Here is a 13,786-nt window from a genome sequence, read left to right as displayed (position 1 = left end):
TCGGTAGAGGGATTTGAACTCACAACCTCAGTAGGAGAGGAATACAAAAACTCTGGCAGAAGATAAACGTCAAGGGGTTGAAGACTAGAAGATTGGCTGGGCCCGTCTAGACCCTCTTAACAAGCTAAATGTGTCAGCGATTGTAGGAGCCACAGCCCTTCATTGTTTCAGTTTTCTTTTTCTAGCAGCCAAACACTTGTGAGACGCAAAGTAAACCAATGGACGACTAGGTAACTCCAACTTCGTTTCTTGAAGGTGGACACCATTTTCACAACAATCAGTTTCACATTTTCTAACCAACTCCTGTTATTTAATTTCACAGATTGTTCTGCTGTCATTCTCCCACACCAGGCATTTCCAAAATGGTGGATTTTCTTTCTTCTCGTCAAATCAAATTTTGTCACTGCAGATTATCCACACAGTACAATGTGTCGTGAAAGGCTTAGTTGGCCAACTCCAAGATTGTGCCTTTAACTAGCATATTAAAGAGCCATAACAATAATAAACATATCAAACATAACGGATGGAATTTAAAATATGTCATATAACAATAAATAATGACTGAATGAACAACTCTCTTTCGTTAAGGTATTTAAGTTACTAACCACAGGGGAGCCCGCTGATCCAGGCACTTTCCTTATCCAAGATACTGATGGACGGTGGCAGAATCATGTTTCTTGCACCTTCACTTGAGTCTCTTTCAAATGTTGTTTTATTGAAACAAGCATTGTGTGATGGACACACAGATGTGATCGAGTTGCCCAAAGGGGACTGGGCGGTCTCGTGGCCTGGAACCCCTACAGATTTTATTTTTTTCTCCAGCCTTCTGGAGTTTTTTTTTTGGTTTTTTCTGTCCACCCTGGCCATCGGACCTTACTCCTTTCTATGTTAAATAATGTTGTCTTATTTTAATCTCTTATTTGTCTTTTATTCTTCTTTTCTTCATTATGTAAAGCACTTTGAGCTACTTTTTGTATGAAAATGTGCTATATAAATAAATGTTGTTGTTGTTGTTGAGTTGGCTGGTCACCTCTTGGTTCGTTTTGCACCTCATTCTTGTTTGGCTACCCTGATAAGGGAAAACCAAAATAATGGAAAGTTTGGCATCTTAAAAAGCAGGACTCTTGAAATTAAGATGCGAGAAGTTTGTGGTGGTAGCAACAGTGATTAGCTACCCATCAAGAAAGTGGCGGAACAAAATCCTGCAAAGATGCAGGTGAACGAAGGCTCCATGACCACTCATTATATATTATTAAATCTCACTCTTTTTAGATTTTGTGGGGTTGTGTTGTCTTTTGTCAGTATGTCTGCTGTCAGTCTGTGGCAATGATTCTGAATGGGTTGTAAGGTTTCCTGAGAACCAGGGTGGTTGCAGTCAAGTGGGCGGAATCCATGTGCATGTGATGTCATCACGTACAAAACATTTAAGAAGAAAACTTGGAATCTTGTATGTCGTATCATTGGAATAAACTCTAAAGACAAATGATAATGTTTAGTTAGGGTGTTAGTGATTTCGTCCTGTTGTGTCCTTTCCTCTGGCTCTGTTAGTGTTCTTCCAGTGATATGTCCCTTTTCATTTCATAATCCTTTTTTTCACTAATTTGCCCGCATTCTGGCGGCTGGTCAGTCTGGCTGTGACAACCATAGACTGTCTTTTTCCTCTACTGTGACGTTAAGAGCCACCTCGTAGGCAGTTCCAGTCTGCAGCAAGAAGATAAGTGAACTGCACTTCACTTCCTTTTGCCTACTTCCATGTCCGTTTCTTTTTGTAACTGGACTGGGTGGTCCTTCTTTTACCGTCTTGAGCTTCCAGTTGCCCTGGTATCTTCCTACAAACAAAGAAGCCAGGCTCGAAGGAGCTCAGAATGGTCTCCTCTATGCCCTCTGAGTGTTTAGCATAAGGAGATGAAGTGAGCTGAGACACCATTATAATTAAGTTTGTAACTGACTTCGAACCTTAGAAGTTACTGTAAATTGAACAATTTGTCACTTTCAAGTTATGTGAGCTTTCTTTGTATTGGACAGAAGTACACGGGTGGTTAGCTGTAAAATAATTCCAGCATATGTCTTACAGCTTATTCATCTGTCAAATCGTGGCTCTTCTGTGAAATTATCCGCTGGCCTACTTCGGAAATTTAACAGTGATCTCCTGCACATGAGCTGCTGGATTAAGGTTGCAGTGTGCAGAAGCAGAACAATACCCTATGCGGTGAAAATGTGCTTAATTGTTTTAATTTACTGCATCAACAGAATTAAAGCGATCAGGGGAAAAAAACAAGGCTGCAAAATATGACAGAAGGGGTTCTTTCTGTAGACATGCTGCAGTGTTATTTCAATTTTCCTTATTCCAGACTAATGGCTTTTCATTCCTGTCCTTTATAGGGCCAGATGTTGCCGAGATGCCGCTGGCGTCTCAGGTCATTATTTTGTAGAGCAGGTAGGATTGCAGGTCATTATTAACGGCAACACATGGGGCCTTTTATAAGGCCCAGTGCATTTCAGAAGATCTAATTAAATACCAAGTAGCCCCAGTAAGATTTCTTGCAAGAATACCTGCATAATAAATTAAAGAAACGGCACGAGCAAGAAAATGGAACAGGTGGGATTGTTAGGTAAATGACTCAAATGAGACATCGCGAGCACCTGTCCCCTCTGTTTAGAGTCACTCAAGAAGTGGAGCTGCCAGAGTTCAAATGGTTATGAAGGTAAATCATGACTGTGAAGTCGGGTCTCTGTTCTGTCTTTAGTTTTTCTTTGGTCTCCTCTCCCACTGTGTTTTTGCTGTTGCTTATTGAATCCCACTTGAATTTTGTCAGTGGCACACTTATACACTCTTCCAAGTTAATGTTAGATTGCTTCACTCCTGTTTTCTCTGGAGATCCTCCATTAACCAGTCCAATCTGATCTGTGACAGGTCACAACAGAGGTGTATGTGCCACATTTAGAAAGGATACCCTCAGTTCAGTTTAGAGTTGGATCAACCTTCCTGATAACCCACCGTCTTGGCTCCCCATTGAACTTCGATTGGCTTCCCCTTTTCCCTTTCAGTTTTTCCATTGAGCTTTCTGAATTTAAACTCTGTTTCTTAATTATGGCCCCCTCATGCTCTTGGGATAGGGTGTCAAAATAGAGGACAGCTGGGCAAATTTCTGTATTGGCACTTTCATACTCCAGATTTCCACAGTGACACCCTGGCCTCATTTTGGAGATGTCTGTGATGACTAAGCTTGTTTTTTATGATTATGTTTAATTCACAACATCATATTATCTGCTTTCTTAATATCTTCCTTATAGGATCCCATAGGGAGGGTTTCTGTGTTTTGCATTTATTCTTTCTTTGAATTTCTTTTGTTTATTTTTCTTTTCTCTTAACCAGTTCAATAAAAATTTGATCACCAAAAAATAATATTGAAGTTACTAGAATTTATTAGGAAAAGTAGTTTCCAAAATAATAAAAACGGAATGAGAAAACTTAATGAAGAATGGTACAGAATAAGTGTCTGTCTGTCTGTGTCTCTCCCTCCAGTGGCAGGCCTGTCTTCTAAGAACCAGCCTGCCTATCTGACAAGGATCCTTTGAGGTTGAAAACAGCCAAGCATGTCCAGGCAGGCGTGTGGCCACAGGCCCCCTCATATCATTCAGAACAGCTCGACTATTGCCAGTTTACATCAAGGATTATTTGTTTCTTTGTTTTTGTTTATAGTTTGGAAAAAAACAAACAACCATGGTACCATAAAATAAGAATGATGTACAGTTTGAATGTGCTTCTGTAGAATTTGGAGTTTTACCATTTCTCAGTGAATGCGGACTTTATGATGAAAGGAAAGCAATTAAATTCATAACTTTTAATATTTTTTTAAAGATAAAAGCTGAAGATTGGAACGCCATCAATGGCAGTGCTTGACTTGGAGCTTGTCTCTGAAAGGCTCAAGTCTGCATCCTGGTGCGTAGTTACTGAACCGTTTGTTGAAAGCCACTAAAGCGTTAAATACAAAGTATACTGTAGTGCCCACTCCCCCTTTAAAAAGCACACGGTCTAATTGCATTAAAAATGGTTTGCATATGAAGATAATGTGCTAATAGCACATTGTACAGTTAAAAAGGACCAAGGCTACCACATCATTCATGTCTGGTTTTAGTAATACTGAATTAAAAAGGAAAAATAATGTCCAATGAAAACAGATGGATTAACAAAAGTGTATGATTAAAGAAGACAAAATCATTTTAGAGATTTCCAACCTTCTCTTGATGGAACAGGGATCTGTTTTCAGCTATTTACTGTACGGTTTTTACTCCGATACTCCTAACCTTCCCCTCTATGTGTCATGTATGGAGTGTCCACATGGCCTGTCCTTTTCTTGCACCAACACATCTCTTCACTGGAGTAACTAGGTCACAACATGAATTTCTACATACATAGTGCATTGTTTTATCAAATGCAATTTTAATGTTTAAAAATGTTCTAATTGCGCCGTGGGACAAACTGGCGGCCCATCCAGTGTTGGCTCCTGTTTTGCACAAGCTGAAATCACATTACGTGGGTTCTGTTTTTGGAGTGGCACAGTAGTTGGCATTGCTGCTTCACAGTCCCAGGAAATTGGGCTTCAGTCCTGGCTTGGCCCCTGTCTGAGTCAAATCTGCACGTTCATGTATTATGTGACTCGCATCTGACTGAAATGACACACAGAAGACTAAAATGAAAACGTCTTTCTTTGAAAGCAAACAGCAACAACAATTCTTATTTCTGTAACACATTTTTATACAAAGAATGTAGTTCAAAGTGCTTTACAAAATATCAAAGAGAAAGTTACAAGAAAGAAAAGAACGCAATTTTAGGTAAGAATAATAATGAATAAATAAAATAAGCCAACAATTTAAAAATCTGATCAGTGATGTTGTGTAAAAGTGCCACGCTAATAATTTGGCATGATATGAATTCTGGGGAAACACCCCTAGCAACTTGTTGTCCCATTTTGGAGGCAGAGCTATAAAGCGGTGGCATCTGCAATAAATAAATTGGTGTGGCAGCAAAATACAGAACATAATGTTAAAAAGTAACTTAACAATAAAGTAATGATAGCTACTATCATTCAAAACTGTCATGCAAGTAGAATGATCAGAAAAATAATAATTTATGGCACAAAAAGATAATAATATTCACCTCATTTTAACACCATATATACAGTCAGGGGGACGGCAGAGGTGGGAGGAGGGGTGGAGCCTAAGTGATGCCACCCTCCTGTGGTTGCTTGAGGTCTCCTTGGTAGGAGGCTAAAAGTGTTGAACAGTTCGGCTGTGGTGTAACTCTCAAATACTTCTCCTTCACGTCGTCTTCACTTTGGGCTTCAGAAGAGATGAGCTAAATGACAGTATGAGCAGGTTTAATTCTACGAAAAATCACTACATACTGTGATTTATGAACTCTTACAATAAGCATTTTCCTTCCGGTTATACCTGTGCAATTCCACACATTCTAGTTAAAATATAAGAAGTATTGTAGAATGATGTGATTCAAAAGCCTTGTTGTCCACTTGTTATCAATAACTCGTATCACAGGAGGGAAGCTTCTGAGCTGTAAAATTATTTCAGCTTTAAAACTTGGTGGTGGTGACCACAATTGCACACAATATTCCAGATAAACATCCCTTGACTTGAATTCAACAGTTTTCATGATATAACTTACAATTTGTATGTAATCTTACAATGTGTTCTTCTTCTTTTTTTACCAAATTATTGAAAGTTTTTCATTTTGTTTGCTTTTATTTGGCATAATGTGCACTGCTTGTAGGTGAAGTGGGAAAGTTCTTACTTCAATATGTTGCAAATGTGGAATACTTTTTCAAGGTTGTGTATATGGCTAAATGAAATTTTGACCCATTTGTGTTGTTTTTTTCTGCCCTAATGTGATGTTTTTTTTTGTATTTTGTTCCTGTAGGAGGCAAATTGTGGTCATATTTAAGCAATTTTTTAAAGAGAAGCACTGAAGAAAGTTTTCCAATGTCTAACAATGAAAGGCCTCTTCCTGTGGTGATTCATGGCATGGATGAATTGATTCCTGACACCGAAGATACTGGCAGCAGCATTGAATCTGGAGAGCAAAACCCCGGGAATACTTTGCAGGTATTGCCCATGAAGACCAGCCTCACACCTGTCTCCCAGGATGACAGCAGCATTGTAGATGACGATGGTGGCCTGGATAGTTCTCATGGTTTGCTTGACTCGGATGGGACCTCTGAAGAGGAGTGCACCAATAGTTACTTGACGCTATGCAATGAGTATGAACAGGAGAAGATTGAACCTGACTCTCTGTCCGAGGAGCCTCTTTTAGTAGCAGAGCCTCCAGTGTCAGACAGCAAGGAAGCCGCCACAAGTTCTCGAGCACATTCGTTGCTCAGCAATGACAGCTTGTGCTCTCCCATCTCTGCACAAGAGCTTCAGTTTTTTACGGATGATGCCAACTTGGACATGTTCAGTCCAAGCAAAACCACAGACTCTCTGATGCTCTCTAAAAAGAGTCCCATGGAATTTTTTAGGATAGACAGCAAAGACAGCGCCAGTGAACTTCTTGTCCCTGACTCCGCAGAGAAGATTCCAAATTTGAAAACGGACCTGGCCCCGGGGCCTCCTTTTCTTTCTGTATCGCCTGGGGACACCAGTTCTGGATCTACCGATGCTCTTGAGACGGGTGCCTTTACAGACTTTGACAGAGAGTCAAACGAGTCGGTTCCCGTTATTTCCTTTAAAGATGCAGCCTCTGCAGATACAGGGAGTTGTGACGAAGGTCGCCCAGACCTCCTTGTAAATTTACCGGGTGTTTCCAGTCTTCCCGGTGAACAGACGTTGGCAAAAATGAGTGCGTTGAAAGAGCTAAAAGAAACTGTGGAATTTAGAAAGCCAGATGTTTTACAGCTGAGCTACCACTTAGACCAGGAGATGGCCTTAGGTGGCACCGTCAAAAGCTCCGGTGCTAGTAATGAAAAACTTGTATTTGACCGGTTTGAAAGCGAAAAAGCAGACTGTTTGAGTGATCCGAGTGCTGTTACAAACGGCGTTGTAGGAGATCATGAAACCGGACTTACCCATGTCGCTTCTCAGGACGGTGGCTCTGGGGCCCTGGACCTTAGCAAATTGTCTGATGGTCTGCCTGATGAGTCAGAAAAGAAGATGGCTAAGCCCACACAATTCCAAGAAGGGGAGAATCCTCACATACTGCTTTTTACAGAAGAGTTCGACAGCGACGACAAAGGTGAAGAGTCCAAAAAAAAACGCAGCAGTGACGAGGGTGCGGGGCAAGACAAGGACATGTCCCAGATCTTCCGAGACCTTGACGAACTTTTAGTTTTAGCCTCACAAGCTCACATCCCCGAGGTGTGGATTCGACACTGGGCCGTCGAGCTGGTGGTTGCCCTTGATGCGCTTCACCAAGAAGGGATTGTGTGCCGTGATTTGAACCCAAACAACATCTTATTGAATGATAGAGGTCAGGAACTTTTGCAAATGCATTTCTTTTTATTCGCTGTTGCTTCCAATTAACTGAGTAGGCGTTTTATCCTGTAATTAGTATCTTCATTTCCTGTCTAAAGCCTCATTATCAACGCGGCAAATTCACCCGCAGTAATAGCTTCTAGTACTTAATGATGCCATTATTCTTAATGATACTGTTTTTAGCTACAAAGGAATAATTACAGTTCACTTCTGCTGAAAATGCAAGGGAAAAATGTTTTGATTTCTCCTGTCGTTTTGTTTTTAGGACACATTCAGCTAACATATTTCAGCAGGTGGAGTGAGGTTGAGGATTCCTGTGACAGCAGTGCCATAGACAGAATGTACTGCGCCCCAGGTTAGAACAATCAGCTCTGATGTTTTGTTTGAAAGATCTACTGGAAAGCTTCAATTCATTTCCTTTTATGCGTCCCACATACTGGATCTTAGTAATTGAGTTCACTACGTGTAATTTTATTTGCCGTTTGAAGCTGAAGTCATCTTGTCAGCTGCATTACTTATCCAGAGTGTGTGTGTGTACAGAAGATGTTCTCTTTTGACAAGTATTATTTATAAGTTAAATGAAAGAACGCTGAAGAGTGATATTCCATTTTATTAAACTGTGGTATTTCATTTGGTTGTCAGATGACTATTTATGATGACTTTGATCGACTGATGGGGCTTCGGAGGCACCAATTATGCCGAGCTATTTTAACTTCATTTTGACATGCTCTCTGTGCGTGCTGACGAGATTTAGTTACATTTGGGACAGCTTCCGCACATTCCGACTGCAGGAGCGAGTCAAAGCCTCTCGCTTGTCACTTTTGGGAGTAACTAAGAGACACTCTCTTAAAATTGACATTTCGTGATTAATAAAGTCCACTGAGTTAATGAGAGATTTTTCCTTTTATCTGATTAACTATACATCAGCCACCTACTGTAAAAATTATTATATGCGTATTTTAATTTTAACAAATTCCTGGTGCGTTGTTATACCAGATTAATGACTTTGACCTGGTGCCATAGACTGCCATCCCGTCCTCTAAAATCCCAGTGACGTGTTTGTAAGGTTAACTGGTGAATTGAAATTGGCTGTGTGGGTGATTCGACCCCCTGCCTGTGCACTGGCGCTCAGTCCAGCCTTTCATCCTGGGTGGGAGTCTCTCCTTGGTGTTATCATTGAGTTCTTTTGTATTGCTTGTTTTTTTTTAATAATTGCATTTATAAGAATTAATTCCGAATGCTTTGAAATCACTTCAGTCTTTTTTTTTGTTGTTGTTTTGAGCTACTCTTACATCACCAGTACGAAAAGACCCCAGATATGCTGTACCATTTGACTAGTTGTGATGTCCATTTATGCAAGACATCAAGGTTTTTGGGTTTGCCCCCTATTTTTGGCCCGCTGGACCCTCATTTGTAGGTCATTTTTGGGCCATATCTTGTGCTGGAAATTACACCCACATTATAACGAGTAAACCATAAGGTGTCTTTAGCAAAAATGATGAGGAGGAAAGGAGTTGTAGTTGTGCAGGACACTAAAGCTGACCCCAGTGGTTTTCTCCTTAATGTGATAGCAGGGTTCAAAGTTACTCCTTTTCACAAAGTGGGAATTCAGTAATACTGGCATATGTGGAGTGTTGCTTTGATCTGATCATAAATATGATCCAGTTTTCGAAATTGGATTCTGTACTGATGGTCCTAGCCCCCAAAGAGCCACTTCCCGAAAGTTCAAAGTGACAAATTTCAAGCCTAAGCATGTGGGGTATCGTTGTGGACCCCAGTGTTTCAAGGTCAGTGATTACAAATATGAGGTTGTTGTTGATTTTGAAGCCTTTACTCTGGTCCTCTATGGACCCCCATCAGAGGCTGAGAACACGTCTCATTTGTAATATTGGATTTTCAAACATTTAATTTGAAGCGCACATTTTAATAGTACTGATATTTGATGCAACTCTTCTTGTTTGTTATGCACTTGTATCTCACAAAGTAAATCATGATATTTCTTGTGAGTGCCTTACATGAGTTCAGACTTGAGTTTTTGTTTTCTTCTCAGGGTTATTCTGGGCAGTTTCCTGCATTACTGAATATGTGGATTCGTAATATTTGTTTAATTTTCTGATTGATATGATCAGTTGATTTTTTTAATTTAGCTTTAAATAAAAATTATGCATTTAAAGTAGTGTTTCAAAAATCTAGGGATTCTTATTTAACATTTATATTTCATTTTGAATACACTTTAATGTTAAAAGTAAATCACATTCTCCAGAGACATCTTTTTTTTTTTGTGATCATTTGTTTGCTGTTGCTATGCTGTTTCTTGGGAGGGTCCACAGGAAGTGTGCGATGCATGACATCACTGGGCCAGACATATAAAGCTTAGCGTTCTAAACTTTGTGGCATATATTGACATAAAAAAATATCAATGTGATCTTCATTAAAAACAGTGTGTTAGATAAAGGTGATGTTGCTAAACAAAAATCAATAAAAACTATTTACAATAATTTATTCAATGAAAAATGAATAGATTTGCCAATTTCCATCTGTGGAAAAAGCAAGCCCACCCTTGGCTAATAGCTGCTATCCTCCTGTCTCTGGCACTACCTGACAGAATGTTTCTCATTGCTCCTTTCCAAATTCTTCCAGCTGTGTGACGTTTAAGGGATTCCTTACTCGATGGCAATATCATCCAGGCTTTAACTTGGTTATTCCAGAACCCTCCATTTTTTTTTCTTTTCAGCCAATTCCTTGGTAGCATGTTCAGGGTCATTGTCATGATGCAAGGTCCACTTTTGGTTGAGGTTTGGTCTTCTAACAGATGATCTCACATTATTCTCAACCACCCTCATGACAATGAAGAGTTCTTGGTGGATTCTGTCATGGTGAGCTGCCCAGTCCCTGATGCAGCAAAGCAGCCCCAAACCAGAACATTCCCACCACAATGCCATGAGATTCTTTAGGTCAAGTGCAGTTTTTGGTTTTTGACAAGCATGTCTTCTGGATCTGTGCCTAAGAAACTTTATCTTTACGTGGTCCGCTCAAAACACTTTGTTCCAAACATCCTGGTCTTTGCCTAGGTGTTCATGGGCAGGCAAACTTTAGTCTTTCTGGACAGCAGCGGTTTCCTCCTGACACACCTCTCACGTAGATGTAATTTGTGCAGCTCTTTCCTAATGGAAGACTCGTACACTTTGACGTCGATCATGGCAACAGCTCCCTGGAGGTCTAATGATGTATTTCTGGGCTTCTTAGACACTTCTTTCGGCCTTGTGTGTTCTGTTCTTGGGCTGAACTTGCTGGGGTGGCCTGGCCTGGACAGGTTGGCAATTGTTTGAAATGGATAGTAGAATGGTTGAATTCCATTTGTTTGGAGATCTTTTTAAAAGGCTTTCCGAGTCTCAGAGACAGATATAACCTTCTTTCTGAAGGCCTCAGAGAGCATGGTGGTAGCACACAATTGAACAACAAAGAACAAACCAATCTAAATGTCTGAGGTTTAAATAAGAGGGGAGGTTCAGGCGAGATGCTCTCTCAATTCGGTTCTTATTTGAAGTAGTGTTTAATGGAGGGCTTTCACACGTGAAATCTGCATTTATGTTTATTTAACGTATACAATGGGCTGCAGACTGAAATGTGACAAGGTGCTTATTAAGTCATGTCACCTTTATTTAAAGATGCTGTTTACATGAAGATCAATTCTTGATATGTCCATATCTATACTAATAAAAGGCAAAGCCCTCACTGACTGACTGACTCACTCACTCACTCACTCATCACTAGTTCTCCAACTTCCCGTGTACGTAGAAGGCTGAAATTTGGCAGGCTCATTCCTTACAGCTTACTTACAAAAGTTAGGCAGGTTTCATTTCGAAATTCTACGTGTAATGGTCATAACTGGAACCTGTTTTTTGTCCATATACTCTAATGGAGGAGGCGGAGTCACATATCGCGTCATCACGTATTACGCCTCCTACGTAATCACGTGAACTGAAAACGAGGAAGAGATTTACAGCACGAGTCAAACGCGGGAACGAAGGTAAATGACATTAATTGTTGAGTGTCTTTTAATACTGTGTAATTGTTGAGTGTCTTTTAATACTGTGTAAGCATACATATTAACACGTGCAATTAAACGTGTGCATTTACGGGGTGATTTCTCAGGCTTAAAAGCTCGCCTTTTATTAAAAAGGTAAATGCAAACTCTTTTCATTCTGAAGGGCCCAAACCACGTTAGATTTCAGCCGTTAAACGCGCAAAAATGTCGGTACACCAGATAAATAAGTGCAACATATTATCAGTTGTATTGTATGCTTACAATACATATAGAAATGTGTTAATCGTTAACTAATATTATGGGATGGTGTTTTTCGACTCGCGCCTTGATTTAAAGAATTGCATGTCTTGGTGGGTTTGCGTAGCTTATTGTCAATATCTTTACACCTCTTTTTAAGACTTAATTTAAAAAGGTTTTCTTTTCTTCTTAATTAAAATTTAAAAGCAATACTTCACCGCTGCGAAGCCCCTCTAGCGCTGACGTCCGAGGTGCGAGTGCAGTGAGTGTGTACACCTGATGAGCCAAGAATAAGGGGGAAAGACGTGTCGCGTACTCTTTGCATTATTTGACAGTAAACTATTTTCATCCATTCTATGATCTGCTTCTCACAACTGAAGGCACCGTGGCTGACGTTACCTGACTTGCTGGCCAACCATAAGCGTTACCTGGTAGGTAACCAGCCACTCACTTCACTCCCTTACGGGAATCGAACCTCGGACGATAACGCTAGAGGCGAAGCCCCTAAAATTGCGCCACGGCGTGTGGTTCGTTTATTTGACAGCATGTAGATCGGGGTAATTACATTCACGGCATTCGTAGTCTGATTCACAATCTGATTGTATGGGTGGTTACCTACCAGGTAACACTTATGGTTAGCCAGCAAGTCAGCTTGAAGTGATCACTCGAGTGAAGGCAGCTTCACAAAAAAACAGATCCTTGACAAACTGTTATTGGTATATTTTCCCTCAATTTTAAAAGGTTTTCTTCTTAATAAAAATTTAAAAGCAGTATTTCGCCGGTGCGAAGCGCGGGGATTTGACCGACTGACGCATACAGACATATTCATGAGTGCAGGTACTTCGGAAAGAAAGCACCGTGTAAACCTAAAGTTTAAATTAAGTTCATAGACCTACAAAAGGTTGCCATTGATTTGAGGCAAGATTGCTTTTCTCATGTACAACTATACGTTGCATTCTTAACAGTAAGCTTGCACGGCTTGGTCATATTACAACTCGGAGTGCGGAACTGACAATGTTGTATACAAACAACTATAACAATCGTAATAAACAAACAAAAAAAAAAAGCGAAGAACCCTTGGATTTAATAAAAAGGCTCCTTCCTTGGCAAAGCAAGGAAAAAGGAAGACCTTATATGGCGTTCGTTTATAAAACAGCGGAAAAGCTGTGTTAAGGCTGCTTCACAAAAAAACAGATCCTTAACAAATTGTTATTGGGATATTTTCCGTCAATTTAAAAAGCTTTTCTTCTTAATAAAAATTTAAAAGCAGCACTTTGCGGGGATATATATATATATATATATATATATATATATATATATATATATAGATATATATATATAGATATAGATCTATATATATATATATATATATATATATATATATATATATAAGATAGATATATATAAGCTTATAAGTACTGCCTCACTTCTCTTTAAGAAAGGAAGATGTAATGATACTTGATTTAAACGATTGCGTGTCTTGGTGGGTTTGCGTAGTTTATTGTCAATATCTTTACACCTGTTTTTAAGACTTATTGACTGAAACGGGCTTTCACGAAAAAAGTTAGGGCTTTGCTACAGGATACACCCTCCACAAGTTAAGGAAGTAAAAATAAAAGTGTATATTTCTGTTTTATTTAAACCTTTTAAGTTTGTATGCATAGCCCCATTTGGCTGTTTTAGTTTTTTTTTTCTTTCTTCAGTAATATTTAATCTCCTTAAAGAAAAAGAACATATGCATTTTACTTTTTTTGTATCTCTTATAGTAATATTTTAGTGTAAAAGGATAACCAGTATTTAAACCTTTTATGTTACTTTATAAATTTTTTTTACACAATGTTGAAAAATTAATAAGAAAGCTACATATTTTGGCAGCTGCTGCTTTAATTTTCAATGAAATGAAAAAAGCTCTCCAAGAGAAAACCACAATGAAGAAGAAACAGTTTGCACTATCTAAAAAGGAGAAACCCTCATTTATAAAGGTTTGCTGCAGATGACTTAACTGAAAATAAATGA

General features: G+C 39.3%; 1 protein-coding gene across 2 annotated transcripts in view; it reads left to right on the top strand.

The window, feature by feature from the left end:
• The window catches only part of rps6kc1 (ribosomal protein S6 kinase polypeptide 1), a 151,571-nt gene that overhangs the window by 101,763 nt on the left and 36,022 nt on the right, over positions 1-13,786 (top strand). For both annotated transcript variants that reach the window (XR_007933597.1, XM_028820164.2), the window contains exons 12-13: positions 5,936-7,480; positions 7,751-7,840. Coding sequence is in view for 1 of the 2 variants with exons in the window: in XM_028820164.2 (XP_028675997.1) it covers positions 5,936-7,480; positions 7,751-7,840 (1,635 nt within the window). In the remaining variant the exon portion in view is untranslated. The remainder of the gene's footprint in view (positions 1-5,935; positions 7,481-7,750; positions 7,841-13,786) is intronic.

Source organism: Erpetoichthys calabaricus, chromosome 15, assembly GCF_900747795.2.
Source record: "Erpetoichthys calabaricus chromosome 15, fErpCal1.3, whole genome shotgun sequence".
NCBI lineage: Eukaryota > Metazoa > Chordata > Cladistia > Polypteriformes > Polypteridae > Erpetoichthys > Erpetoichthys calabaricus.
This window is presented reverse-complemented; position numbering and strand designations above follow the sequence as displayed.